The sequence below is a fragment of the Bactrocera dorsalis genome, chromosome 1, assembly GCF_023373825.1.
Source record: "Bactrocera dorsalis isolate Fly_Bdor chromosome 1, ASM2337382v1, whole genome shotgun sequence".
NCBI lineage: Eukaryota > Metazoa > Arthropoda > Insecta > Diptera > Tephritidae > Bactrocera > Bactrocera dorsalis.
Genome location: NC_064303.1, coordinates 71,613,718 through 71,641,106, shown reverse-complemented (window position 1 = coordinate 71,641,106; position 27,389 = coordinate 71,613,718). Strand labels below are relative to the sequence as shown.

The following is a 27,389-nucleotide window of genomic DNA, read 5'->3' as shown; positions in this document are numbered from 1 at the left end:
GAGACTCACTCACTTCAATAAATCGATGGGAAAGAATCAAGATTCTCCATCACGAATTCAGCCACAGATGGAAGGAAGACTATCTCAAAGATCTCCATAAGAGATATCGATGGAAAATGGCCCATAAGGAAGCCGCAGGAGAATGCGTCATCATACAGGACGAACGCCTTCCTCCAACATAATGGCGACTAGGCCGAATTGAATAGGTTCACCGAGGATCAGATTGTCACATAAGAGTAGTGTATGTTCGAACACAAACCGGCATACGAGGGCTGTCCGATAAATAACCGACCTCAACGTGAAGCTAGCGGCACATCTGAAAAAAAGTTTCTACTTCAAATTGTGAATATTATAATAGCTACTCGCCAAAATTTCAGACATTTATCTTGCGCAATTATCTGTTGACAGTCGTTTTTGTGAGTCTATTTCGGTGATTTCCCCAAATTGGAAAAAATTGAATATCGAGCTGTAATTAAATTTTTATTTTTGAAAGGCAATACGCCTTCACAAATCAAAGATGAGTTGGACTCTGTGTATGGTGACTCTGCACCATAGTTTACCACCGTAAAATTTTGGGCAGCTGAATTTAAAGGTGGTCGCAGGAGCTTGGAAGATGATGAACGTCCTGGGCGTCCAAAAACTGTAACCACTAACGATAACATCGCTAAAGTTCATCAATTTGTACTAGACGACCGCCGGATTAAAGTTAGGGAAATAGCTGAGATTATGAAGATGTCAAAAGAAACTGTTTGTCACATAAAGTTCATCAATTTGTACTAGACGACCGCCGGATTAAAGTTAGGGAAATAGCTGAGATTATGAAGATGTCAAAAGAAACTGTTTGTCACATATTAAACCAAGATTTGGGCCTGAGAAAGCTGTCCGCGCGTTGGGTGCCGCGTTTGCTTACGCTAGACCACAAACGTGCACGCATGAACATTTCCAGCGCTCTGTTGGCTCAGTTTAGAGGCAATAAGACCAAGTTTTGGCGCCGATTGATAACTGTAGACGAAACTTGGATTCATCATTATACGCCCGAAACAAAAAACCAATCTAAAAAGTGGATTGAAAAGGGGGAACCAGCCCCAAAAAAACCTAAAGCTGTGTATTCGGCTGGGAAAGTGATGGCGAGTGTTTTTTGGGACAGCCATGGAAAAAATAATTCCGACTATTTTGAAAAAGGAAAAACTATAACAGGAGCATACTACGCATCATTATTGGACAAGCTAAAGGAAGAAATTTCGAAAAATCGTCCACATTTGCAAAAAAAGAAAGTCTTGTTCCACCAAGACAACGCACCATCTCACACCTCAACAGTCTCCATGGCGAAAATCCACGAATTGTGTTTCGAACTGCTTGACCATCCACCTTATTTACCGGATCTAGCACCAAGCGACTTTTTTTTGATTCCTCAACTTAAAACTGCGCTCGGCGGCCAGAGATTTTCGTCAAATGAGGAGGCAATCTCTTTCGTGAACTCGTATTTTGCAGACAAAGACGCCAAGTACTATTTGGAAGGGTTGCAGAGATGGGAGCATCGCTGGGAGAAGTGTGTGGAGTTACAAGGAGACTATGCAGAAAAATAAAAAAAAAATTTTGAAAAAGTCGCGTGCATCATAGTTAGGTCGGTTATTTATCGGACAGCCCTCGTATTAACTCGACCAGTCACCAAACTGTGTTTTCTTCCAAACAGAGAAGAACAATTTCAACCAAAACCGCAAAATAACTTGCAAAATTAATCGAAAAATAATAAATCAATTCCGCTAATTCGAAAATTACCCGTTTTATAATCCGTACATAAAAATAAATTCAAACAAGCGCGTTGAAGATCAACCTATTATACATATACATATGTATAGATATGTAGGAACAACAACTACATCAAAACATTATAAATAAAATCAATCTTATATTCCCATAGAAATAGACGTAGAGGAGACCCAAACCACCTCCAAAACCGTAAGGTCCGAAATCGCTGCACCCAAAGCGTCGGCTGCACCCGTTGCTGCTCCAAGGACCAATGTTATGCGCCCACCGCCTTCCGCCGCAGCAGTCAGGGAAATAAGAGAAGAGCAGCTAGTGGAGCCACAGGGGCCTCCATGTTGCAGCCTGTGCCATCGCCCACACGCCCTGAAACGATGCACCATCTTCCAAAGTATGAAGCCCGCTGAATGGCAGCAGGTTGCAAGGGCCCACGGGCATTGCATGACCTGCCTGACAGATGGCCACACCACCATAGAGTTCTGGGCTGACGGTGCCTGTCAATATTGCCAATATCGATTTCTCACACGAGCCAATCACACCAACTCCCGTACCAGACCACACAGCGATCCTATCCGGCGACGACGACGCACCCAACCAACCACAACACGTACACAGCCATCTCCGCCACGCTCATCGCCAGCAACAACGACGCTCAACAGTCTTGAGCGCTGTACTCAGTACACTACAACATCTGCAACGGCTCCTGGCCGATTAATTCGCCTAGGGGGGCCGGGATGTTCACATGAGCTATGAGCGTTCTGTAGGATCCCACATGGCATCACCTCACGTCACACCGCATCACGCCACGTCACAACACCTAATCACACAACAGTTCACAGCACACACCACTACACACACACGCATCAAACACAGTACCTGACACCGCTCACTATTACAACACAACAACCACACGATCATCAACGAGACGACTCGGATTAATCTAATATTCACCACCCAAACTATCAAAAGGGATAGATCCGAACGGGATTTTTCTATTTGTGTCTTCCCGCCAAAGTGGCGTTGTGACGTGAGTTCCCGGATTTCGCCGCAGTGTCAGTGTGTGAAAACCAAAACAGAAAGAAAAAAAATTAAATTGTTATACTAATAGAAAAAAAAAAAAATACATCTACTCAATTAGTGAAATCAACTTAATAAAAATTGAATACAGTGTGCGCTAGAAAGTGTTTTTATTTGGCATAAGTATACTACAAGTATATCGAGTAAGTATACTAGTGTTACACGTTAACAACGCCCTAAGAGAAGAGATATGCCTGCTTACTAAAGAGCAACGTATCACCAAAAGTGCTCAGTTACTTGCTTGAGCTTGTCTAGTTTTCAAATGAATTTAAAATTTTACTACTTAATGTTAGGCTTTTAAAACAAAAAATAGATCTAATAAATAAGGAAGTATTGCAAAGAATATGTCCAACCCCACCTCATCGAACGTTGCGTTGGTCGCCACTTTAAATAAATAAAACGATAAACGCACTACCACCGTTAAGATCTCGTACCTTGTGTATCCTTACGCCAAGCGAAGGATTCCCCTCCTTAACGACCTTTTTTATTAGAGGGAGCACAGGTGCTGGAGATGCCGTCATTGGTGCAGATGGACCCGGCATTGACCTGGCGGCGAAAGGTGCCCCCCGCAACTTCCTTTAAGAGCGTCAACCTGTCCGCGCCCCAACAAAAATAGTTCCCGAAAGACTAACGTCTGAACAATGTTTGCAAATCCTTCAAATTTATTACAAAAATTCACGTTCGGTAAAGAATGTGTTTTGTGCACTTCGCTCAACTTATGGTCACCTTAATCGGCCTACTGTGCGTACTTTTCGCAACACTATCACCCAGAATTCAATATTGGATAATATTCGACCGAAAAAACCATGTCCAGCACGTGCTGAAGAATATATAGAAGCCGTCGTTGAACTACACACTGGCCACAAAAGATCGTGTGATTTCATACCGTAAAATTTTTTTATGTGGGGATATGCTTCGATTCAGGCCCTAGAGCTTGACATGAGAGTCACGGTGTAGATCCGAGTGGCGAATGCGAACATAGGCTTGTGTTTGCTGCTTCTATTTTTACTTTGCATACAACCTCTGCCGAGGTGGAATACAGGATTACTTTCGAATATATAAAGGAATATACTTATGTAAACCTTTGTTGGTGAACGTGTATTGACTTCGTCTAGTTTGAGGTTATGCAACGTCTCTGTGTCCTTTCAGCTATTTATTTAATTGAAGTTTGCATTCTGCTGAACTATTCTATTTCCTTTTTACGGCCGTAATGATGCTTTGCATATGTTGTTATTTGTTATTTGCATAATAAGCTGGTTGTTGCGATGTACTTGGCCGGCTTTAGAATGTTGAGATTTAAATCGAAATTGATTAATTTGGTCAACAACTTTTATATGTGTTGTTGGTTGAATTCCACTTTCATGTTGCCAAGTTTTCCGTTCCCATATTTAAAAAATTTGGACTGTGAATGGGCAAAATGTTTTTTTCTTCATCGCTTTTTGTCCAGGATCCGTTGGTCTTTCTGATAGGAGGATTTGGTAATATTGCTTTCTGAATATTTTTTACAACTTACCTAAGAGTGTAAGCTTCTTGGTATGGTTTGATGTGTTTTGATTTTTAAATTTTCTGATTTTGTTTGCTGGGAAAATTGGTTAAAGTCTTCAGTTTTGTTTTATATTGAGGGATTCGCGTATTTTTTACACAGTTTCAACATTTTCTTTATGACATTATGGATGGCTGAATATTTAGTTTTATAGTATTTTTGCTTCACAACATGAGTACTTTTCTAAGCCGACTAGTGAACAATTTTCATAAATTTATCTACTTAATTTTCCAAAATTTATGGGAATACTATTTTTCTTTTAAACTCAATTTTTTTTACCAGTATAACTTTCAACTCCTAAATGGTCATTTAGGCTTAGATATACTGGTTAGTGGTCTGAATTTCAGTCTAGGCCATTTTCCAGGGCAATAAAATCCTTAGATATTTGCCGGGTTATGAAAAAATCTATCACATAATATAACTTTCGTTTGTCAGTAGGCCATTAAATCCAGACATGAAGTCGCATCCAGTTTCTACAGGCTCTTTAAGGAGCTTTCATCCCTTTTTGGTTGTAACTCTTGGACTCCATTGCGAATATTTAACTTAGTCATTTCTCAGGATGAATTTTTCGTCAGGCTTTAAATTGAGCTCTCTATATAAATTGTTTTTCATCTTACTTGTATGTCTAAGTAGGCCATAAAGGTAGTAGTATTTTTCAAAGACCATAGTCAACCCATCGGTCGTAACTTGAAATTCAGAGATGCTTATATTCGTTTCTTCTAAATGATGTAGTGTATTGGGTTGTCAAAAAAGTCGTGCGGTATTTTCGCTAGTTGGTGCTGAAAGTGCGTAGTTCTAGTTTTATTCGTCGCATCGGGTCATGCCATACCTTTTTGGAATGCTCATTTCACGCGCTAACACGTGTTTGATTGATTGTCTTTTCTTTTAAGTCGTTCGTGATGGAGCAAAATAAAGAGAAAATACGGGATATTTTACAGTACTACTACGATAAAGGCAAAAATGCATCTCAAGCCGCCAATAAAATTTGTGCAGTTTATGGATCCGATACAGTTTCCATTTCCACCGCACAACGATGGTTTCAACGTTTTCGTTCTGGTGGAGAGGTGGTCGAAGATGCGCCACGCTCCGGAAGGCCTGCCATCGAAAATTGCGATAAAATCGCTGAATTGGTCGAAAGAGACCGGCATATTAGCAGCCGTAGCATCGGTCAAGAGCTGGGCATGAGTCATCAAAAATTAATTTGAATTTCAATAAAAATACCGCAAGCCTTTTTGACAACCCAATATTATCTCTGATAATTATGACACGGCGTTGTTATTTGGATGATTGAAGCAATATGTCTTATAGTTTTTGAACTTAACGAAAGTTTAATTTGTAAAATGAGTTTCCGATGTAAGAAAAATATTAACTTTTTCAAGATGTATCTAATTCGTTTCTATGTTTAAGTAAGCCATTTACATTGCAAGTCATAATTTCTATGAGTTACATGTTTGTACCCTATTTTCCTTTAGCTGTAACACTAGTTCGGTAAGGCGTTGGTGAGTAGATCTGTTTTTCTCTTCCAGCTTATTCAGCACCAGAAAAGAGGTAATATCACTAACATTAGGACTTTTTTTGGTGTTCAGGCTTATATTGTCGAATTTTGTTAGAGTTTTTAACTATGTTGGCAAATGACGGTTTATCGGAATGCTTGTTTGTGGTATCACCTTCATTCAATGGAGCTGTAGCTACGCTTGCACTATAGCGTTTGGGCTGATAAGGCCTTATATTTTTTTGGCGTAAAACGTCTTTAAAATAGCGCCGAAACATACGGGTACCAGGTTTAAAAAGTGGACCGTAATGAAAAGGTGTATATCATCGTACCTTAATAATTAATAACTATAAGTCTTAGAAACCAAAGTGTGGTGTGAATATTTCGCTTATATAGTCAGCTCGCTGTTAACTGTGCGACACCGGCGCTTTCGATTGTTTCTATTCAGTGTAACTCGTTTATTTTAACCGATTGATTTATACAAAAATAAGTGTAATTTGGACAGTAATTGTATTTAAAATAACCAGAAAGTAAATAATAATAATATATAAAAATTTTGGTATGTCGCCTTCAGCTCGTGCAAGAGCCAGCCAGAAATATAAATTACGGCTATCGTTACAAAGAGGGGGCTATGGGCCACGCATAGATACCCCAATGTCTGGCGCCGAGCGAGCGAGACGGTTTCGGGAACGTCGCAAAGCTGCTGCCGCTGACCTCGCGAGTACCTCTACCACTGGAATACCTATACTTATGGACATAACGAATGAACAGACGATCGATATATCTATTGGATCTGACACAGAACTGAGAGACGTCAATATCAGTAGAAGTGAAGCAATGCAAAATCATTGACGTTCAGCGGACAAACGCTTCAAAACGGTATTTGACCTGCTATACAAATTGAACGATCGGAATCAAGTTCTTGTATAGAAAAATTTTACATTTGACAAGATATATTCACGAAATTTGGTATGGATTACTACTTAAGGTAATAACATAATCTCCAAAAAAATTGTTCAGGTCGGATTACAATAGCATATAGCTGCCATACAAACTGATCGATCAGAAGCAAGTTCTTGTCACATTTGATAAGATATATTCACGAAATTTGGTATAGATTATTTATTGAAATACTTAAAAAAGCGTCAATCTTGTTTTCATTTCAATCTTTTATTTAAAAGCCATTCGCTAACATAGAGCACAGCCCCACACGATTTTTTTTGGTCGTGTTTATAATTTTTTTTTTTACACTTTAAATCCTCTATAGTTGCAGGGTTATTGCAGTTACAGCATTTGGTGGAAGTTCAGCTGCTTTGGTGCAGCTTAAAGTTGTATGGTTTTAAGTACATTTTACACACCTTGGGAGCTGCCAGCATTATTTTTTTAGTGTGGCCAAACGTCATACAGAATTTGCACTGCGGTACAAGATTCCATTACTTGAATTAAGATGTCTTTCTTAAAATTTTTTGATGTTTTTCGTAGATTCGAAACAAATGATAAGCATATTTAAGGGTTTTTTGTTTTGAAGTTTGTTTATAAATTCCGTAACTTTAAAGATTTGTTTTTGAAAACTGGTTACTATGCTTTCAGGATTACAAAAATGATGAAGGCCTCTTATCATAACGCGTATATCTCGCGATTGCTTGTCTTCGTAAAAGAACACGAATATTTCGATTCATTTAATTTTTTTGTGAGGATTAAGTATTTTACACAAGCTTTTGCCAATGACTTAAGAGTGTATTAAGTTTTTACTTCTGCATTTATCAAGGAACACATTAAGGGTTGGTTGAAGTTTTTTCATACCATACGAGTAATTTAGTGAATTTGTCAACGCACGAGATATATTTTTCGCCGGACATTTCTATAATGTCAATATGCAGTATTTCTGTGGGATACGAAGGTATGGGTGTTGCCTGTAACTTGGGTTTTTGTGGATGCCGGTCGTACTTATTACATCCGCAAATTTCACATGATTTAGTATATTTTTTAATAAGTTTGGTCATTTGTGGAAAATAGTATTTTTCCAATATCTGGTCTTTATTTTCTTTACCATTGCGATGGGCTCTTTTGTGTTCTTGTTCTATTATTTTAAATTTGACATCTTCGTCTGCGATATCGGTAACTACTTTCTGTGTTATCCTGATACGAAATTGTGAGAAATTGTCTTGATATATTTGTTGTACTAATGAAATGTATTTCTCTTGGATTTTAATTCCATTGATTATGTTTGGGTTTAGAACGCTTTTCAAGATTTTACTTAGGTTTTCTTTATCGTAAACTTCACATTTAATGAGGTGTCTGTGGAAGCTTGGATGAGGTTCTTCGTGTGTAATTTCCTCCTTTCCTTCTGTAAATATAACTTGAATTTTAAATACGTTAATTGGAGCTTCACAGTGAGGAATGAGCTTTGAGCTATCCTCTTCTGCGCTATGTTGTGAATTTTCATCTGTGGATGTTAGCGTATTAACTTCTGTCAGGAGACCTCTTTTTTATATTTCGTTTTAGTTCAGTTTTTTTATTCTCTTTTCAATGTTCAAATACAAAAATGTTTTTATGTTACAAAAGAAATATATACGAATTATATAAACGTTAAATACATGTAATTAAAAGTAATGTGTGTATTCCACCGACGCCACTCGACGACTGATTACGTGTTGATGCCACCTCTTGACTATTGCGGCTTTGTAGACAGGTTGTCAGATTGTTGACAGTCGGCCTTTCCTGACAGGAAATCGACCTCGATTTCGGCGCCATCGTAGTCTTCAGGAACTAGTTCATCATCAAGTTCGGGACAGTTGTGGCACCACGGCTTAAGTTTGCTTGACTCGTAAACGGATGAGAAAGTTCGCGATTTTATTGGCATACCCGGCACGTCTTCTATTAAATACCGATCATTATTCAATGCCTTCGCGATACGATAGGGTCCACGATATTTCGGTTCTAATTTTCTCGACTCACCGGTTGCGGAAACTTCGTTTTCTATGACTACTAAATCGTTTTCGTTATATATACGCGGAAGGGAATGCCTTTCATCGAATCGTTTTTTCCATTTTTCTCTTTCGCGCTCGATATTTTTGGATGCAAGGATACGTTTTTCGTCTATCGGAATATTATTAGTAGATTCGTCTACGTCTTCATGTACGGCGGCAACTAACTGATTGTATGCAAGATCGCGTAAGCTAAAGTCAAAAATGAGTTCGTTTGGGCTATAACCCAACGTTTTATTTTTCTGCGAGTTAATAGAAAATTGTAAATTTCGTAACATTAAGTCCCATTCCTTTTGATTATCTACAGACGTCCGCAAATAATTAAGGATTGTTTGATTTGCGCGTTCGACTTGACCGTTTGACCGCGGGGTACGTACAGCTGTTTTAACGTGTTTTATCCCGTTCTCTTCGCAATAGGCCGTAAATGTTTTGGATGTGTAAGCGGTACCACGATCAGAAATTAGTTTAACCTGTAACCCAAAATAGCTAGTTATCTCGTTTAAGGTATTTATTACGTGAATCGTCCGCGTGTCGCGCACCGCTTTAACGATAAGGTACTTAGAAAAGGCATCGGATATAGCCAAAATGTAACAATTTCCTTTTTTACTGCGAATGAATGGACCTAGGTGGTCAACGTGAATTACGCGAAACGGTATCGGTTCTATCGGATCGTAGTGCATTACACCTTCAACTTTACCGGATTGGGCTTTTCGATAGCAACAATCAATGCACGCGGCGATGTAATTCTTTAGGTATTTACGCATTTGGGGAAACCAAAACTTACTACGAATGCGGGTGATAGTCTTCTCTAACGCATGATGACCCATCTTGTCGTGGCATAGTTGAGCAATACGCCATCGTACAGCTTTTGGAACGACGAACTTAAGGCCATCGTCTTCTAGACGATAAAGGCGGTGATTTTGGATTCGAAAATATTTCTTGATTTCTGTTTCTCGATCAGATTTAACATGACCTCGTAGAATGGCGACTACTTCTCGTAACTTTTCGTCTTGAATTTGCATAGTGTAAAGCCAATCGTTGACGTCGGCTTGTATCTCGAGGATAGAACCTACCGGTTCCACGTTTTCAGCGGGCTGTGCGAAGTGTTCCTCCATAACGTTTTGTTTTTCAACCAGGACGATTGGTGACGTGTACGGAGATCCGGATGGTCGTATAATTTCGTTTTCGAGTGATTCTTTGATGATATCGGCGTCGATTGAATTTTTATCGATTGTTGTGTCGGCACGTTTGCTTAAAGCATTTTCGACACGACAACCACCGTTCTCAATCACTAGTCGACTACCGTTTCTACATAAACAGTCAGTTCCAAGCAAGATATTTTCGTTTAATAAATTGTCTTTCACGATTAAAATGTCACTTTCAAACTTCTCGTTGTCGATTTCGACGATTGCGTTTATTTTTGCATCGCATACGTATTTACCTCCACCGAATCCGTTCAGTGTGATAGAGCATGTACTGATACTACCGAGTTTTATCGCAAAACTTTCTTTGACGAGAGTACGACTGCTTCCCGGATCTACGAAAGCATTTGTACTTACACCATTAACTTTAATTTGCTTTAAAATACCGTCAGAGATTTCGTTTTTCACTGGCTCGATTGCCCTTACAGGGTTTGACTTTCCGGGACACATTTCGGTTGTATGGTTAGTGCGTTGACATTTTCCACAACGAATTTTTTTCTGTGGCTCCGGGCACTTAATGGAATAATGCCCCGTTTTTGAACAGTTGTAACACTTTATATTTTCATTCGATTTAGGAATTGTGTTACGCGTACCGAACGTAGGATTTATGGATTGTATTGGCTTTTGTTTAGAATGCGTGTTTATTTTACCGTCATTATAAATTGAATAGTTATTTATATCACGCAACAAATCAATACACCGTGTATAACTGTTCGAAATTTTTCTTTTCAAATCACTATCATTAATACCGTTGATAATGTGAACAACAATATCGTTTTCAAAAATACCACATTTATTGCCGTAAGCTACCATACGATAATAAAATTCTTGAGGAGATTCGTTTTCCCCTCTTCTCATTTGCGACATTTTAATATGGGCATCGGCGACACTGTGTAACGTTGGAAAATCTTCAATAAATCGGTTTGAAAACGCGGACCAGGTCGTGTATACAACAGGCAAGGAATCAACCCACTGCTTGGCTGGTCCTTGCATTTTCTGTTGCACAGCAAAAAGTAGAAAATTGTCATCGATACTGTATGCATTACGTAGCATTTCGACGCGTTGAATAAACTGTATAGCATTTAATGACGTCTTTGAAATTGGATTAAACGATGGCAATAGATCAATTATTTCGCGCACATTAAACGTTGGACGCGGTTGCCAATTTTGCTGGTGGTGGATTGGCGCATACGGTGAATCAGATATTACGGGACAAGTTGGATAAACCGGAACATGCGTGTACCTAGAGGTGTACTCAGGCACCGAATAAGCTACTTGCTCATACGTTTGTGTAGCCGGTATCTGCAGCGAGGATACCGGTATTTGCGTTTGTGAGGTCGGTACCTGCAACAGAGGTACAGAGAATTGCATTTGCGTGGTTGGTACCTGCAACGGTGGTACTACTGATTGCACGGTGTGTACGTTCGAGGATCTCACATATGTATTTGTATCCAATGGTGACGAAATACGTGGTGGTACAAAGTCTGAAGATGTTGCAGCAACATTTTGCCGCAGTTCTATTTCGCGAATTGTCTTTTCTAACTCAGCAACTCGTTCTAACAATACCGAACTAGCACTTTCGTAATGCTCCTCGTTATGTTTATACCTCTCTAGACGATTTATGAGCGTATTTTTGTTACCACTACAGGCGAGTCCTGCATCTCTACACATTTGTCTTAGATCGACGACGTTTTTATTTCGCAAATTTTCCATTATCACGTTTTGTTTTGCTACCGATGTTCAACGAGTTGAAGTTAACGCTATCAGCGAGCAAAGTACGCTTGCGCGCTGAATAATAAACGAGCGTAGCAAAACAAACACACGATGAATTTTCGTTGTATTCGTTTATGTTGTGACTACGGCACAACACATTCCAATGATATAAGCGAATCAATGGAACTCGTAGAACGTTAAAAATATTATGCGAGCGTATGGCTGTGTGAAACGTAAGTGAGAAACGATTTACGAATATATGGCGACAATGTGATGAACGATCGTTGTATTCTTTTTCGTCAACGATATGTGTGCATGCGTGAGTGGAATAACCACACTTCAATTTCTAGCGAGTGTTGTTCAGCTTATTTTGCTGAATGAAGAGCGACGAAACGAAATAAAATGAGAGATAACGAACTCTCTCTGAGCTTGCGAGAAGCAACGACACAATTTTAAATTAACGTCACGAATGTTCAGCGGAGCCCCGATTTCCAAGAACTCTGCCAGCGGAGTCTTAACTTTGGAATTTTTTTTTTTCATTTAAGAAATACAACGTTATATATATTTTAAACGGCGAATTTACGCTTTCAGACGTTTTTACGATTATTTTTATTAATTCACATAGTTTTTGACGACATACGTATTTTTTCTCACAAATTTACGTTTTTACGCGTAGATTTTTAATCTCACTTCTGAGGCTGTCAGGAGACCTCTTTTTTATATTTCGTTTTAGTTCAGTTTTTTTATTCTCTTTTCAATGTTCAAATACAAAAATGTTTTTATGTTACAAAAGAAATATATACGAATTATATAAACGTTAAATACATGTAATTAAAAGTAATGTGTGTATTCCACCGACGCCACTCGACGACTGATTACGTGTTGATGCCACCTCTTGACTATTGCGGCTTTGTAGACAGGTTGCCAGATTGTTGACACTTCTATTTGCAGCCGTGATAACGCATCGGCGACTACGTTTGTTTTTCCTGGTTTGTAAATTAGTTTATAATTATATTCTTCTATCCTTGCTTTCCACCTTTTTAACTTGCGATTGTTATTACTGTTGCTTAATGCAAACGTCAGTAGCTGGTGATCAGTAAGAATTTTTATTTCCTTAGCTCCATACAGGTAAGTCCTTAATTTGTCGAGGGACCATACTATGGCGAGCATTTCTTTCTCTATTGTCGAGTAATTCTCTTCGGTTTTGTGGAGTGATCTAGAGATGTAAGTTATGGGTCTGTCTTGACCGATTATCCCTTGTGAAAGGACTGCTCCGATTGCAGTATTGGAAGCATCTGTCGTCAGAATAAAGGGTTTGTTGAAGTCTGGGAATACCAGAATTTCAGAAGATGTAAGCAAATATTTTATGTCATTGAATGATTTCAAGCCTTCCTCTGTTAGTGAAATTTGTATCCGTTTGGATTGACTTACTTTTATTTGAGCATTTTTCCCTCTAGTTAAATTGGTAAGTGGCTTGACAAATTTTGCAAAGTCTTTTATAAATCTCCTATAATACGATGCTAAACCCAGGAAACCTTTTAATTCCTTAAGGTTAGCAGGTGCGGGAATTTTTTTAATAGCGGATATTTTGTCAGGATCTGGCAAAATACCTTCGCCGGTAACGATGTGACCTAGAAAATTTACTTCTGTTCTAAAAAATTTGGATTTTTTCAGATTGACTTTTAAATTTTATTTGTGCAAAAGCATGAACACATCTTCAATATTTCGTAAGTGTTCCTCTTTAGTTTTTCCCATTATTATAATGTCATCGATATAAACGTAGCAGGCTTTTCCTAAAAGCGTTTTGAGAACATCATTGATCATTCTCTGAAAAATGGAAGGGGCATTTTTAAGACCAAATGGCAACCTAGTAAATTCATATTTACCATTGGCTGTAGAAAAAGCTGTCTTTTCTATGTCCTTTTCCTTCATCCTGATTTGGTGGAATCCGGATGTAAGGTCGAGTGTAGTAAAATACTTACATTCGCCTAAGCCAGCGAGAGTGTTGTATATATCAGGTATTGGATAGGATTCAGGTATAGTTTTTGCATTTAGTCGTTTAAAATCAACAACTACTCTATACTTTTTTTCTCCTGATGGACCTGGTTTTTTTGGAACAATCCACAATGGAGAGTTATATGGACTCTTTGAAGGCCTTATTACACCATTGTTTAGAAGTTCTTTTACTTGTTTTCCCACTTCGCCCCGTAGGTTGGTTGGGTAAGGATATGGATTCATGTTCATAGGGGTTTTCTTGAATATTATTTGTTTAGAGATATTTTGTTTTAGTGGCAGTACCACATCCTTGAGGGTTATTGTGTCATTTTTTCTATTTAAGATTGCTCCCAATTCTTTGAGGGTATCATCGCCAATGATGCCATCAAAGGATTTTAAATTGGGTAATGTAAAGAAATCAAAATTATTTGTAATACCTATACTTCCGAAGAATGGTCCACGTAAATTATGGGTTATATTTACTTGACCTGTGGCTGAGTGAACCTTAAAAGGACACTCAAGTTTCATTGAATTTTTTGAAAGTTCTTTGGAGACAAAGTTTTTATTAGCTCCCGTATCTACAAGGAACTTCGCGATATCCCCGCTCTTTAAAGTTAGTTCTAAATAAGGTAGGGTAGACAGGCGTCTGTCATAAAATTTATTTCCTCGTCCTCTGTTTGGACATTAAATAATTTTTGGGATTTCCTAGGGATATTTGAAGAATAATTGGATGGCCTTACTATAAGCGTATTTTTCGGTCGATTCATATAGTTTATTCTTCGTGAGTGTATTGAAGGGTCCACCTCCATAGGGATTGCTGGTTTAGGATTGGTTGGTCTAGGTGGTGGCGGTGCTTGATTTTGCATGTTTTTATTAGAGATTAAATTTTTTTCGGCAGGGTTTAATACCCTTGGTACAAATATTGGTTTTGGATTCATTTGATGTTTTTGCATTTGATTAGAGCTACCTCCATTTTTTGTATATGTTGAATAGTTTCTTAAGTTAATGTTTTGAATTTCAAGGCAGGAAGCGTATGCTTCGGGTAGGTTGCTGGGGCGTTGAATGACTAGCATTCTAGACAATTCACCGTTTAGGCCTCTGATAAATATATCAAGGGCTCGATTCCTATAGGTTTCCAGTAGAACATTATTTGTTTCTCTTGAATAATCATGACTCTTTATTTTGTTTATCTTCAGCGATAGTTGGTGATTGACTCTTGCGTAGAATTGCTCTACGCTGAAGTGTTTTCAGGATAAGGTTCCTAGTTCATGTTCTAGAGTCCTAAGATCGCGTTTGTCTGTATAGTGTAGTGACAAACAATTTTTGATTGTTCCCCAATCATCATTGAATATGTTGTATGAAATTAAGGCCGTATCTGCAGGGCCTTTAATTTTCTGCCTAATATGTCGTAGGATGGCTCTATACAGTGGCTTTGTTCTGACTATTTCGTAGTCCTGCAAAATAGATTCGACGTTGTGGATCCAGGATATGAATTGGATCGGATTTCCTTCGAATGTTGGGAGGTTCTTCACGCTGTAATCTGCTAATTTCTATTAAGTCTGACTCAGTTAAGTGAATATGGTTATTTGAAATAGAACTTTCGTTATGGGGACTAATTCTACTTTCTAACTGATTTATCCTACTGCTCAATATTTTTGATTGTTCTATTTGTGCATTAACAGCACCTGTTAGGTGTGTAATAGCTTCTTGAATTTTCTCCATTACTGTGATTTACAATTTCGACTATTTATTGCTTTAACAGTATGATACTTTATATATATTTATTGCTATTAACAATTTTTTAAATTTTTTATATATCGGGTACTTATTGTAATACTTAAAATGTATTTGACCGATATTTATTGCTATGCAATATTTTTAATATATCGGGTAGTTATAATTTTTATGTAAGCTTAATATTAACTTACAGGAGTATCAGCATCAATTTTGTCATTCTCTTTGGACGGTCCACTTGGTCCTGTTTGAAGCGTTAGTCCTCTACTGGGGGGGTGGATGACGGCACTCCAGGCGTTGATTTGGCGGCTTCTTGTTTCAGTTGCCCACTTTATAAGTATTTTTAATTTGATTTGTCAAACACTTAGCTTTATTGTTTAACAAATCTTAAGATATGTCACGACACTTGACGCGCTTTTGTTTTTGCGGCGTTTTTTGCGTACACTTGTAATTTAAATTTCTGAACAAGGTTTTAAATACTGTGTTTAATGACTTATGTCAAACTCGACTGCACTTTCTAAAAAATTAAATTCCGTCGTGGATAATGATATTTGTGCGTACGGATTCACTTTAATACTTTTGGTGTAGGCAACTTCAAGTTTTTTTAAGTTCTCGGGCGCCAGTTAATGGTTGCCACCAGATGATTAACAACACGATGTTTTGAATGGTGAAGTTTAACTCGAATTTCTTTATTAAACACATTTCTTTTATACAGAATTTGCTTATTTACTATAAACTTACATATGTACGAATTCTTACTTACTAGTACTTATTTCTATATACTCTATAATGATAAGTAAGCAATAATTATAGCGAAACAGCAAAGCTCAGTTTGGTCAAGAAACGGCCTACATTGCGGCGGCACGGCTTCCGCTCTGGTTCAGTGCCGACGAAATGTGCTGTTGTTGTAATTTTTGGAAATTAACTTTATTGAGCAATGATATTGTATATTTACAGAATATTGCTGAATTGAGTAATATCAGTATATTTTGCTAGCTACGACAACTTTGTTGTTATACATTTTGTTAGCTATGCTAGCTGTGATAACTTGCATATTGGTCACCGGAAAATCGTGTGTCCCAATCGCACAAAAAGTACATATATTTTATATAGCCGCTTTGAAGATCGCAAAGCATTGCTACAACTTTTAAATCGCAGCATATGCGCCACATACATATGTATGTTCGGCGTAGTTAACCATTTTTAAAGTAATTTCTAGTGCATCATATGTTTCTTTCGTTTCTGTACTATAGGCGATTGGAACTGATGGTTTTTTATTGGTCTTATGCAGTAAAACCGCCTTCAAGCTGAGTTTTGAACTCTCAATAAATAACCTCCAGTCATCTGCTTCATATTTTATTTCCATTGCGTTCATCAATTTTCCTTCGGGCAATATGCAAAAGTTTTTTCATCATTCACAAGGAATAAACTTTGGAGTGTTGCCTGACGACTTCGATAAGCTGTGACTTTCACACCGGGTGCCAACAAATTGTTTGATTTCAAAATGGAAGCCAGCTCTTCCGATTTATGCTGTGTTAATTCCAACTTGGCCACAATTGAATCAAGCTTATTTTGATTTATTAAAATTGGCTCATTGGATGCTGATGGCTCATATGGGGGATCATCACGTGCATGATATATCGGAGCAGTCGTAAAAGAGAAAATATCTGGGCTAAAACCTTTTGGCACAGGAATGTGGTTCGAATGAGGCAACTTGCAAAACCAACGTAATTATACGATTTTCTTATCCTTTTTGCGGCTCCTTTATTCACACATGCATAGCAATTCAATGGATTGTGACCTTCGCCAGGATTAGTCCAAGTCATTGGGATACCGAATGGCATACTTTCACGTCTTCTATTTTTCCAATCCATTAGACGGTACGCGGGATTTGGAACCCAATTTTCGTTCACTATAACATTTTGGTTGAAGTACATCTCGTATGTTTGAACAAAATCAGTACTGAAATTTCCCCTTTTTTTATGTGTTGAGACATATTGACCACAGCAGTAGCAAAAGCTATTTAGCTTTGCACAGTACCATATTTTGTTCTCTTTTGTTCACTTTTAAAAAATTTGAGAAAAATTACTTTTACTGTTCGCGTTCGTCGGCACTTGTTGAATGACAAAAATCACAGAACCAGTGTGAGAAAGAGAAGAAGTATAATGAGAATGAATGCATGTTTTATGTGAACATTACAGAACCAGTGTTGCTGGATTTTTTATGAATTTAAAAATTCATTTTTAACTTCGAAAGTGTTGCACATATAGGAAAACGTATAGAAAAAGATTAGAGAAACTGTATTTCTTAATTTTATTTCATCAAAATCGGACAAGTGGTTCGCGAGTTATGTTAAACTACGTTTTTGCCAAAATATTACAACTAAGCGAAAAAACATCAAGATAAGGAAAAAATTTAAAAGGTCATAAAAAAACTGACACATACGAACGCCAAACCCTTTGAGGGTTTTACTATACTGACCTAGTACCATCACCCTGACTTGGAATTTCTCACCCCCCAGATTAGCTGTTGTACTGTGTATTTGGTAAGACATCCCTTTTGTTTAAGCACTTAATTTAACCTACTTGGCATATTTTCAACAATTTTAGCAGTGTATGCCGGCGATATATTATCCCATTCCTGCTGCAGCTTAATTATCAGGTCGGTTACTGAAGAAATCGTATGTTTGCGAATTTGACGATCTAATTCATCCCACAGGTTTTCGATGGGGTTAATATCCGGGGATTGGGGAGTAGGGTGGGTCGATTCCGGACTTTTTTCGATTCGGGATTTCTAATAGTGCGGAAAAGTTGCCTTAGTACTTCCTGATTCCAATGCAACTTTTTGTTTTGAGATCGGATTGCATCTTCAACCCCAACTCCGGCCTTGAAATTTCGGAAATTCGCCTAAAATCGTGAAATTGTCTACCTAGCGCCTGAAATACGCATCTCATGGCAAAATGTATAAAACAAAAGTTATTTTTCACGTCATTTGCTACCGGAATGGTATATGTGATCATGGGCGTAGGACGAACCGTTCCCGAGATACGAGCGAAAATGCGGCGCGCCACAGCGCAAGATGAAAATCGGCTTGCGGCCACACTTCTTGACGTTGATTTCGGGGAGTGCAATCACTCACATTCATTCATCTGTATGTATTTTGACGGCCGCAAAGACAATACACTTACACAAGTCAGCGAAGGTGAAAAGTACTACCGCGACACTGTCAAAGAGGAACATATTTCTCTTATAGCGGAACCTGGTTGTGATTACTTTGGCCACGTCACTTCTCCTTCCAGGTCAGCTGAGGATGAGACGCAAGCTATATGGCAACATTTACAAGACAATTCAGTTGATGTGGAACATCTAGAAGTTGTCGGTGCTGATGGCACCAACACGAACACAGGTTGGAAAGGTGGAATCATTCGGAAACTAGAAGAAAAAATAGGTACGCCATTACAATGGGTTGTTTGTCTTCTACATTTCAACGAACTTCCATTTCGTGCTCTTTTCATACACATAGATGGTGTCTCAAAGAGTCCAAATACATTCTCTGGCGACATAGGTAAACTGCTCCCTGATTGTAAGAAGTTGCCTGTTGTCAAATTTGAAAGTTTTCCATCCTGCCAATTACCTTCTGAGGTTATTAATCCGACCCAACTTAGCACAGACCAAGCTTATCTCTATAAAATATCAGAAGCTGTTATTTCCGGTCAATGTTCCTTAGATTTAGCGTCGATGCATCCAGGTAACATGTGCAAATCTCGCTGGCTCACCTGTGCAAATAGAATTCTGAGATTATACATTTCTACTGACAAATCAACAAAGGAAATAAAGATTTTGGTCAAGTACATACTTACAGTTTACTCACCTTTGTGGTTCTCAATAAGATTCAACAGTTCAATCAAAGATGGCTCGGGCCATCTCTATGCTGCAATTCAAAGGTCGAGATACTTACTTGCTAAACTGCGCAAGGTTGTCGATTCATCCATTCAACAGAATACTTTCTTTGCTCTTCCAGAAAACATTCTCCTTAGTATGATGACTGACGAACGGATAGAAGTCAGAAAGTTGGCCCTTGACCCTCTTCTGGCAGCCAGAGAAGCAGAGTCAGACACTGTAAATGGAAGGGTTAGATGTAATAAAGTGCCAAAGCTGAATTTCAAAGCTAATAATTATTACGATATGATTAACTGGAAGACTGTTCCACCAGTTCTTTGTTCAGTTTCTAAAGAAGAACTCATAAAAGGGCTGTCGGGAGACACTGCAGAGATATGGAAATTTAGTGAATTCCCCTCTCACACCGTGGCAGTCGAGAGAATCGTCAAACTGGTGACAGAGGCATCTTCTAAAGTTATTGGCCCCCAATCTCGTGATCTTTTTATACGCTCTACTCTGAAATCTAGGCAACAAGTACCAAAGTTTAGTACAAAATCTGATTTTATCAATAAATTTGACACAGATTCAGACTAAAACAAGCCTGACATATGTTGGTTGGTTGGGTTGGGCTTGGGAGGAACCCGAAGAGCAGCCACCTCCACGCGATGGGTTCTGGGTGACCAATACAGGTTAGCTGAGAGCTGCAACAATTTTCACCTTGCGCTGTGGTGCGCCGCCTTTCCGCTCGTATCTCGGTAACGGTTCGTCCTACGCCCATGATCACGTATACCATTTCGGTAGCAAATGACGTGACAAATAACTTTTGTTTTATACATTTTGCCATGAGATGCGTATTTCAGGCGCTAGGTAGACAATTTCACGATTTTAGGCGAATTTCCGAAATTTCAAGGCCGGAGTTGGGGTTGAAGATGCAATCCGATCTCAAAACAAAAAGTTGCATTGGAATCAGGAAGTACTAAGGCAACTTTTCCGCACTATTAGAAATACCGAATCGAAAAAAGTCCGGAATCGACCCACCCTATTGGGGAGGTGGGTGGAGCACTTTGGGGCAATTATAAAGAAGCCACTCTTGCACTAACCACGTTTTATGTTTCGGGTCGTTATCCTGGTAAAATTTGAACGACTCTAAAAAACCAAATTTTTTTGCGCTACATTTTAAATTGGTTTTTAGGATATTAAGATGCTACTCTTTATTCATTATCCCACTAATAAATCTAGTTTCCCGGCCCCTTTTGCGCCCATACACCCCCACACCATAACGTGGCCATTGCCATGCTTTACTGTGGGCCTCAAATTTTTCGGTTGCAGCTCTTCATTAGGTTTTCGCCATACTTTTACACGTCCGTCCGACTCAAAGACCTTGTATTTTCTCTCAATTTTTTGGTTTAGAAATATATTCCTTGGTGAATTTTACATGTGCTTGTCTATTTTTTGGTTGCACCAAAGGCTTACGTCGCGCAATTTGGCCATTAAAACCCCTAGCATTAAGGGTTCTTCTGATAGTAGACGACGAGACCTTTTTACCAAACTCTTCCGCAATCTCTGTGGCAATTTTTGGTGCACTTAAGGGTGGGTTTGCGTTTATTTTTCGTTCGACTGCCTTTTGGTCTCTCTCACTGAGCTTCTTAGGCTTACCTTTTTTCCTTTGCGTCCCATTAGAATTATCTGTCTAAAATCAAACTATTTGAAGCATATTTAAATCAGAGTTAATGTTTATTTATAATACCTTAAACAAATTTTTCAGAAAATCACTTTTAGCTCACTTTTTACCCACATAAACTCCAAGCGCGGGGAAAAATCGAATAATAATGACGCGTCGTTTTCTAGTAAACTGTAAATATTGCACGGTTGCATTTTATAGAGTGATTCAAACAAAAAGTACAGTCATTATTTTTTGATATTTAAAAAAAGAATTGTCTCATTTAATACTTATGTATATTTAAAAATATGCAGGTATTAAGTTAAAGAAAACTAAAACGGAATATTAATGACTCTGACTGTACATATGTATGCATTCAAGAATTTATCGATACACTAATACATATAATAAGTTAACACAAGCAGTGTTACAAGTGTTACAAACACACGCACTTTATTTCACCAATGTTAATAACCCTTAGCCAACATCCGGCACGAGCTTTTTGTTAATTTGCTTAAGAATCAAAAATATTAAACTTTTTATTTAATTGTGCCAATTCAGATTCTATGTAATTTGCTAGTGCAATTGTTACAATACAGATCGCACGTAATTCACTAATGCAATAATGTTGACACAGCTGTTTGAGCGATTTCCGATCAGTACGTAAATTCAATAACCTCTTCTCAGAATTTAGCCAGCAAACTTTCAGGTGCGTTAGCATAAATTTAGCATATAAAAGAACTAGCTATTAAGATGTAAGTCAGTTGTGAATTGACTCGGAATAAAGATGGACATACTGTCCAAATAAAATAAAATAAAAATAAAAAAAAATAAATAATTTTTTTTTTTATATGTTTTCGCACCAGAAAACATAACTGGCGCCCGAGCAGATTACAAACGAGCGTAAAGCTGTTTGTACGTAAAAACCACATAAACTGTAAAAAAGGATACAAAGGAGCGTAAAGACGTCTGTATCACGCGCCGCTTAAAAATATATCAAAAATCACGTAAAGTGTAAGAAAAGATACAAAGAAGCGTAAAGTCACCTGTATCACGCGCCGTGTAAAAGTAAAAAAAAAAAAGCTTCTTCGCTAAATATAATCATTAGCAACCGCGGCTCTAAAAACTTTTAATTCGACAAAGGCCCCTTAGTAACCTCGGTAAAAAGGAGGTACTACGTACCAGCCTACGCGATAGAAACTCATGCTGCCTAACGAGCAACATCCAGAGGAAGACATCACTAGCCCCATATCCTCGTTCACGCCAATCCCGGAAGAAGACGCAAAACGACAAATATACGGAGAAGACGAAGACACCGCCGATTTCCAGGAGACCATCAGGGAACTAAAATACAGACAACTCTACAAAACAGAAAATACATCAAGAACGTAAGCTTAAGTATTTTAAGTATTTTTATAAGAGAGAGTCCTAGGGATAGATAAAGAAAACCATGTCTAATCCTAACAACCTAATCCGTCCCTCTTCCCTTGCACCGGCTGCATCTGCAGCACCGGCGGCTCCAAATGCACCACAAAACAACCAATTAAGTATGGACGACTTAACTGCCCTAATATCGAATATAGCTTCAGACATTCTTAAGCGACAAGGACCACTAGTAGTTGAAGCAACACTGAATCCTAACAGTAGCCTATCTTCCGCAGTAGATCAGACAATTGAAGAAAGGCATCTAACAAATCTTGGGGATTTAGATAGAATACCCGACGTAGTAAAATATTTAAAAGAATTTTCCGGTTGTCCAGGTGAATTTAACTCTTGGAAAAAGAGTGTAGACCGCATTCTCAATATCTATGAGAACCAAAAAGGAACACCAAAATATTACGGTATACTTAGTGTAGTCAGAAATAAAATAGTAGGGAATGCTGATCTGGCATTAGAATCATACAACACGCCTCTTGACTGGTCAGCTATATCTAAGTGCTTAACTATGCATTATGCAGACAAACGCGATCTTTCCACTTTGGAATATCAAATGACAACCTTAATACAGGGTAACAAGACAATTTCTGAGTTTTATGAGCAAGTTTACAAACACCTTTCATTAATTTTGGACAAATTAGGATGCCTTGAAATGGGTAATGAATCCCTACGCATGATGACCCAGTCCTATAGAGATAAGGCATTAGATACCTTCATTAGAGGACTAAACGGAGACCTACCAAGACTGTTAGGCATAAAGGAACCTCGTGACCTACCACAAGCCCTTCATCTATGCTTAAGATTAGGTAACCAGAACTTTCGCACAAACCATGCAAACCACGCCAAACAGATGTACCACAATAATCGATTCTCTCCTAAAAATTATCCATCTCAAGGTCAACGCCAAATTTTTTACCCTCAATTGGCACATGTGCCACAACCACAGCAATTAGACAAGCAGGGTAGACAACAGATGCATTTCCAAAATACAAATGCTCCTCCTAGACCACCAAAACCCCAACCAAAACCTGAACCAATGGATATTGACCAAAGTATCCACTCAAGGCGAATTAATTATATGAATAGATCACCTCAAAATCACTTTCAAGGCAAGAGACCGCCTTCGCCCAATAATTTCCAACATAACAAACATCAGAGAACCTTCCACATTGATACAATGGAAGAAGAAAATGAAAAAATTGAATATGGAGAGCCTAGCGATATCCATTTTTTAGCATGATTAGCTCTTCTCTTCCTTATTTCGAAGTGAAGACGGAGAGCGGTAATATTTTAAAGTTTCTGGTAGATACTGGATCAAGTAAAAATTATGTTAAACCTGAATTAGTTGTAAAAAGAATACAAAATGAAAACCCATTTTTTGCAAGATCAATAATCGGTGATGTAAAGATTAGTGAGCATACTTACGTACAACTCTTTAATATCCCAAATAAAATAAGACTTTACCTAATGCCGTCCTTGAAGACTTTTGATGGAATATTAGGAAATGACACCCTAAAAGCACTTAATGCAATAATCTATACCAATAATAACTATATGAAGCTAGGAAACGGTTTCACTGTTTACCTTAAGCAGCTTCCTTCGCCAAGCGTAAATACAATAGATATTAAAATGCAAAACCTATCCTCCAAACAAAGTAAAGAAATGGAAAAGATTGTAAGTGTTAATTCAAAATTGTTCTCGGAACCAGACGAAAAACTTACTTACACAACAAAGGTCGTGGGACAGATCAGAACGACGACTGACTCTCCCGTTTACACACGATTCTATCCTTACCCCGCATCCCTTAGGAGCGAGGTAGAGTCACAAGTAAAAAAACTTTTAAACGATGGTATCATAAGGCCATCCAGATCACCATACAATTCACCAGTATGGATCGTACCAAAAAAGGCAGATTCAGCCGGTAACAAACAATACCGTATGGTAATTGACTATAGGAAACTAAATGCTGTCACAACCGCAGACAGATATCCTATACCCGAGATATCAGAAGTAATATCTCAGCTCGGAAATAGCAATTTCTTTTCCGTTCTTGATTTAAAAAGTGGTTTTCACCAAATTCCACTAAAAAAATCTGACATCGAAAAAACCGCGTTCTCTATTAACAACGGTAAATACGAATTTACAAGGTTACCATTTGGATTAAAAAATGCCCCATCTATCTTCCAACGAGCATTGGATGATATACTCCGGGAGCACATTGGAAAATGTTGTTATGTTTATATCGATGACATTATTATTTTCAGCAAAACTGAAGAAGAACACTTTAACCACATAAAAAGAATATTCAAAACTCTGGAAGAAGCCAATATGAAGGTTCAATTAGACAAATGTAATTTTTTTAAAAAAGAAGTAGAATTTCTCGGCTTCGTTATCACCCCGGATGGTGTAAAAACAAATCCAATAAAAGTAGATGCAATTGCCAAATTTCCACAACCAGCAACCCTAAAGGAACTCCGAAGCTTCCTGGGAATGTCTGGATACTATCGCAAATTTATAAAAGACTATGCAAAATTAGCTAAACCCTTGACATCACTCTTAAGAGGGGAAGAAGGGAGAATTTCCAAAAATAAATCTCAACATGTGAAAATCACTTTGAATAAAGAAGCAGTTCAAGCCTTTAACAATATAAAAAATTCACTTATTTCTAGAGATGTTGTACTAGCATACCCTGATTACAGTAAGAAATTCGAGTTAGTAACAGACGCCTCCAACTATGCTATTGGAGCCGTCCTATCTCAAGATTCGAAACCTTTAGCGTTCATCTCCAGAACACTAAATAAAACTGAAGAGCATTATGCAGCTAACGAGAAAGAGATGTTAGCCATAATATGGGCTCTAAACACATTTCGAAACTATCTATACGGATCAGCCAAGGTACAAATTTTTACTGACCACCAGCCGCTTACATATGCGCTGAGTAACAAAAACAGTAATACAAAAATGAAAAGATGGAAAGCAGCTTTAGAAGAATATTCCTATGAATTGTTTTATAAACCAGGCAAACAGAATGTCGTTGCCGATGCATTGTCAAGAATACCAATAAAAGAGTCTAAAGTCAATACCTTGTCGATAGCAACAAACTCGGACGAGAGCTCGTCACATAATTTAATATACAGCATCGAAGTACCTATTAATGTCTTCAAAAATCAAATTTTTCTGAAGCAAGATGAAGTCTCTAGTTATCAATTCAAAATAATATTTCCCACATACCATCGTCATATTGTAACAGAACCAGACTACTCCCAACAAACTTTAATTTCGATTCTCAAAAGATATCTCAACCCGTCGGTGATAAATTGCATAAAAACTAACGAACCTGTAATGAGCAAGATTCAGCAACTGTATCCCTTACATTTTAGTAAATATCGGATCAGGTTCACACAAGTAGAAGTTAAAGATATAACTAGTGAACAAGAACAAGAAGAACTCATAATTAAAACACACAATCGTGCTCATAGAAATAGCAAGGAGAACAGGACACAAATTTTAGAAAAATATTATTTTCCCGGAATGGCAAATAAAATCAAGAAAATTATAAAGCTATGTACTACATGTAAAGAAAATAAATACGATCGTCATCCGTCAAAGCCCGAAATACAGGCTACACCTATTCCAGAATTTCCAGGTCAGATCGTTCACATAGACATATTCCTAACCAACAAGCAATTAGTTCTCACCGCTGTAGATAAATTTTCAAAATACGCTATTGCAAAAATGATACAATCAAAAGCAGCAGAAGACATTAGGCAACCATTAAGAGACATTCTTTTCTCTTTTGTGCCACAAACCATAGTAATGGACAATGAGAAATCCTTTAACTCCGAATCAATAAATTTTATGATAGAAAATGAATTTGGGATAGAAATATATAGAACCCCTCCATATACAAGCTGTTCAAACGGACAAGTAGAACGTTTTCATTCCACGCTTCAAGAAATAATGCGTTGTCTACAAGTAGAAAAAACTCATAGATCATTTCAGGAACTTTTAGAAAAATCTGTTAAGGAATATAACTATTCAGTTCATTCCACCACTGGAAAAAAACCAATAGAAACTTTCTTTGGAAGAAGAGTTAGTTCCGATCCAAAATTATTACTTGCTGATAGGCAAGAGACAATAAAGAAACTTCAGGATAAACAAATCGCTGACCTATGCTACCACAATAAAAATCGTTCACAACCAAAGCAATATTTAAAAGGAGACATAATATTCGTAAAAATTAATCGTAGATTAGGCAATAAATTATCACCTAGGTATAGAAAAGAGATTGTAGCACAAAACTATAACTCAACAATCAAAACAGAATCTGCAAAAATAGTTCATAAGAATGATATTAAGCAGTAAGCGATAAATACACGTTTCTTATTTTTGTTTTCCCCAAGGATCATGGAAAAAATAGCATTTTATTTGTTACTGACAACGACGATTATGGCTCAACAAATTGACATTCAAGACTTGACCAATAATAACGGGTATATTCCCATCAAGACGGACGAATTAAGGGTAATCGACCATTACGACAAGATCCTTCACTTCGTCAATCTGACAGCATACGACGAAACGACTTTTTTAATTTCACGTAACATCGAAGCATTAACAGCAATAACTTTCGAAGACAAACAATTATTGGATACTTTACATAAAAACTTCATTTTACTAAGAGCTAAAATAGATAATTTGCACCCACATCTTAAGACGAAACGAGGCTTAGTAAACATATTAGGTAAAGGACTGAGATTTATAGCAGGCACTATGGACAGTGAGGACGAAGAACAGGTCAATGACGCCCTTAGTAAAATTCACCAAAATAACCAAATTATGGAAAACAACATAGGTAATCTAACTTACTTTAACAACATCTTAGCAAATCAAATTAGTAACATTAC

The 27,389-nt window shown here is 37.8% G+C and overlaps 3 protein-coding genes across 13 annotated transcripts in view; all 3 read left to right on the top strand.

The window, feature by feature from the left end:
* Positions 1-21,450, top strand: part of LOC125780359 (uncharacterized) — a 77,071-nt gene extending 55,621 nt beyond the window's left edge. Inside the window, exon 2 of the mRNA XM_049462639.1 lies at positions 593-21,450. Within this exon, the coding sequence (XP_049318596.1) occupies positions 18,459-19,979 (1,521 nt within the window). The 5' untranslated portion in view covers positions 593-18,458 and the 3' untranslated portion in view covers positions 19,980-21,450. The remainder of the gene's footprint in view (positions 1-592) is intronic.
* Positions 1-27,389, top strand: part of LOC105222100 (electroneutral sodium bicarbonate exchanger 1) — a 762,556-nt gene that overhangs the window by 311,318 nt on the left and 423,849 nt on the right. The gene's annotated exons all lie outside the window — the stretch shown is intronic.
* LOC125780363 (zinc finger BED domain-containing protein 4-like) overlaps positions 1-27,389 on the top strand; it is a 298,323-nt gene that overhangs the window by 229,661 nt on the left and 41,273 nt on the right. The window lies entirely within an intron of this gene.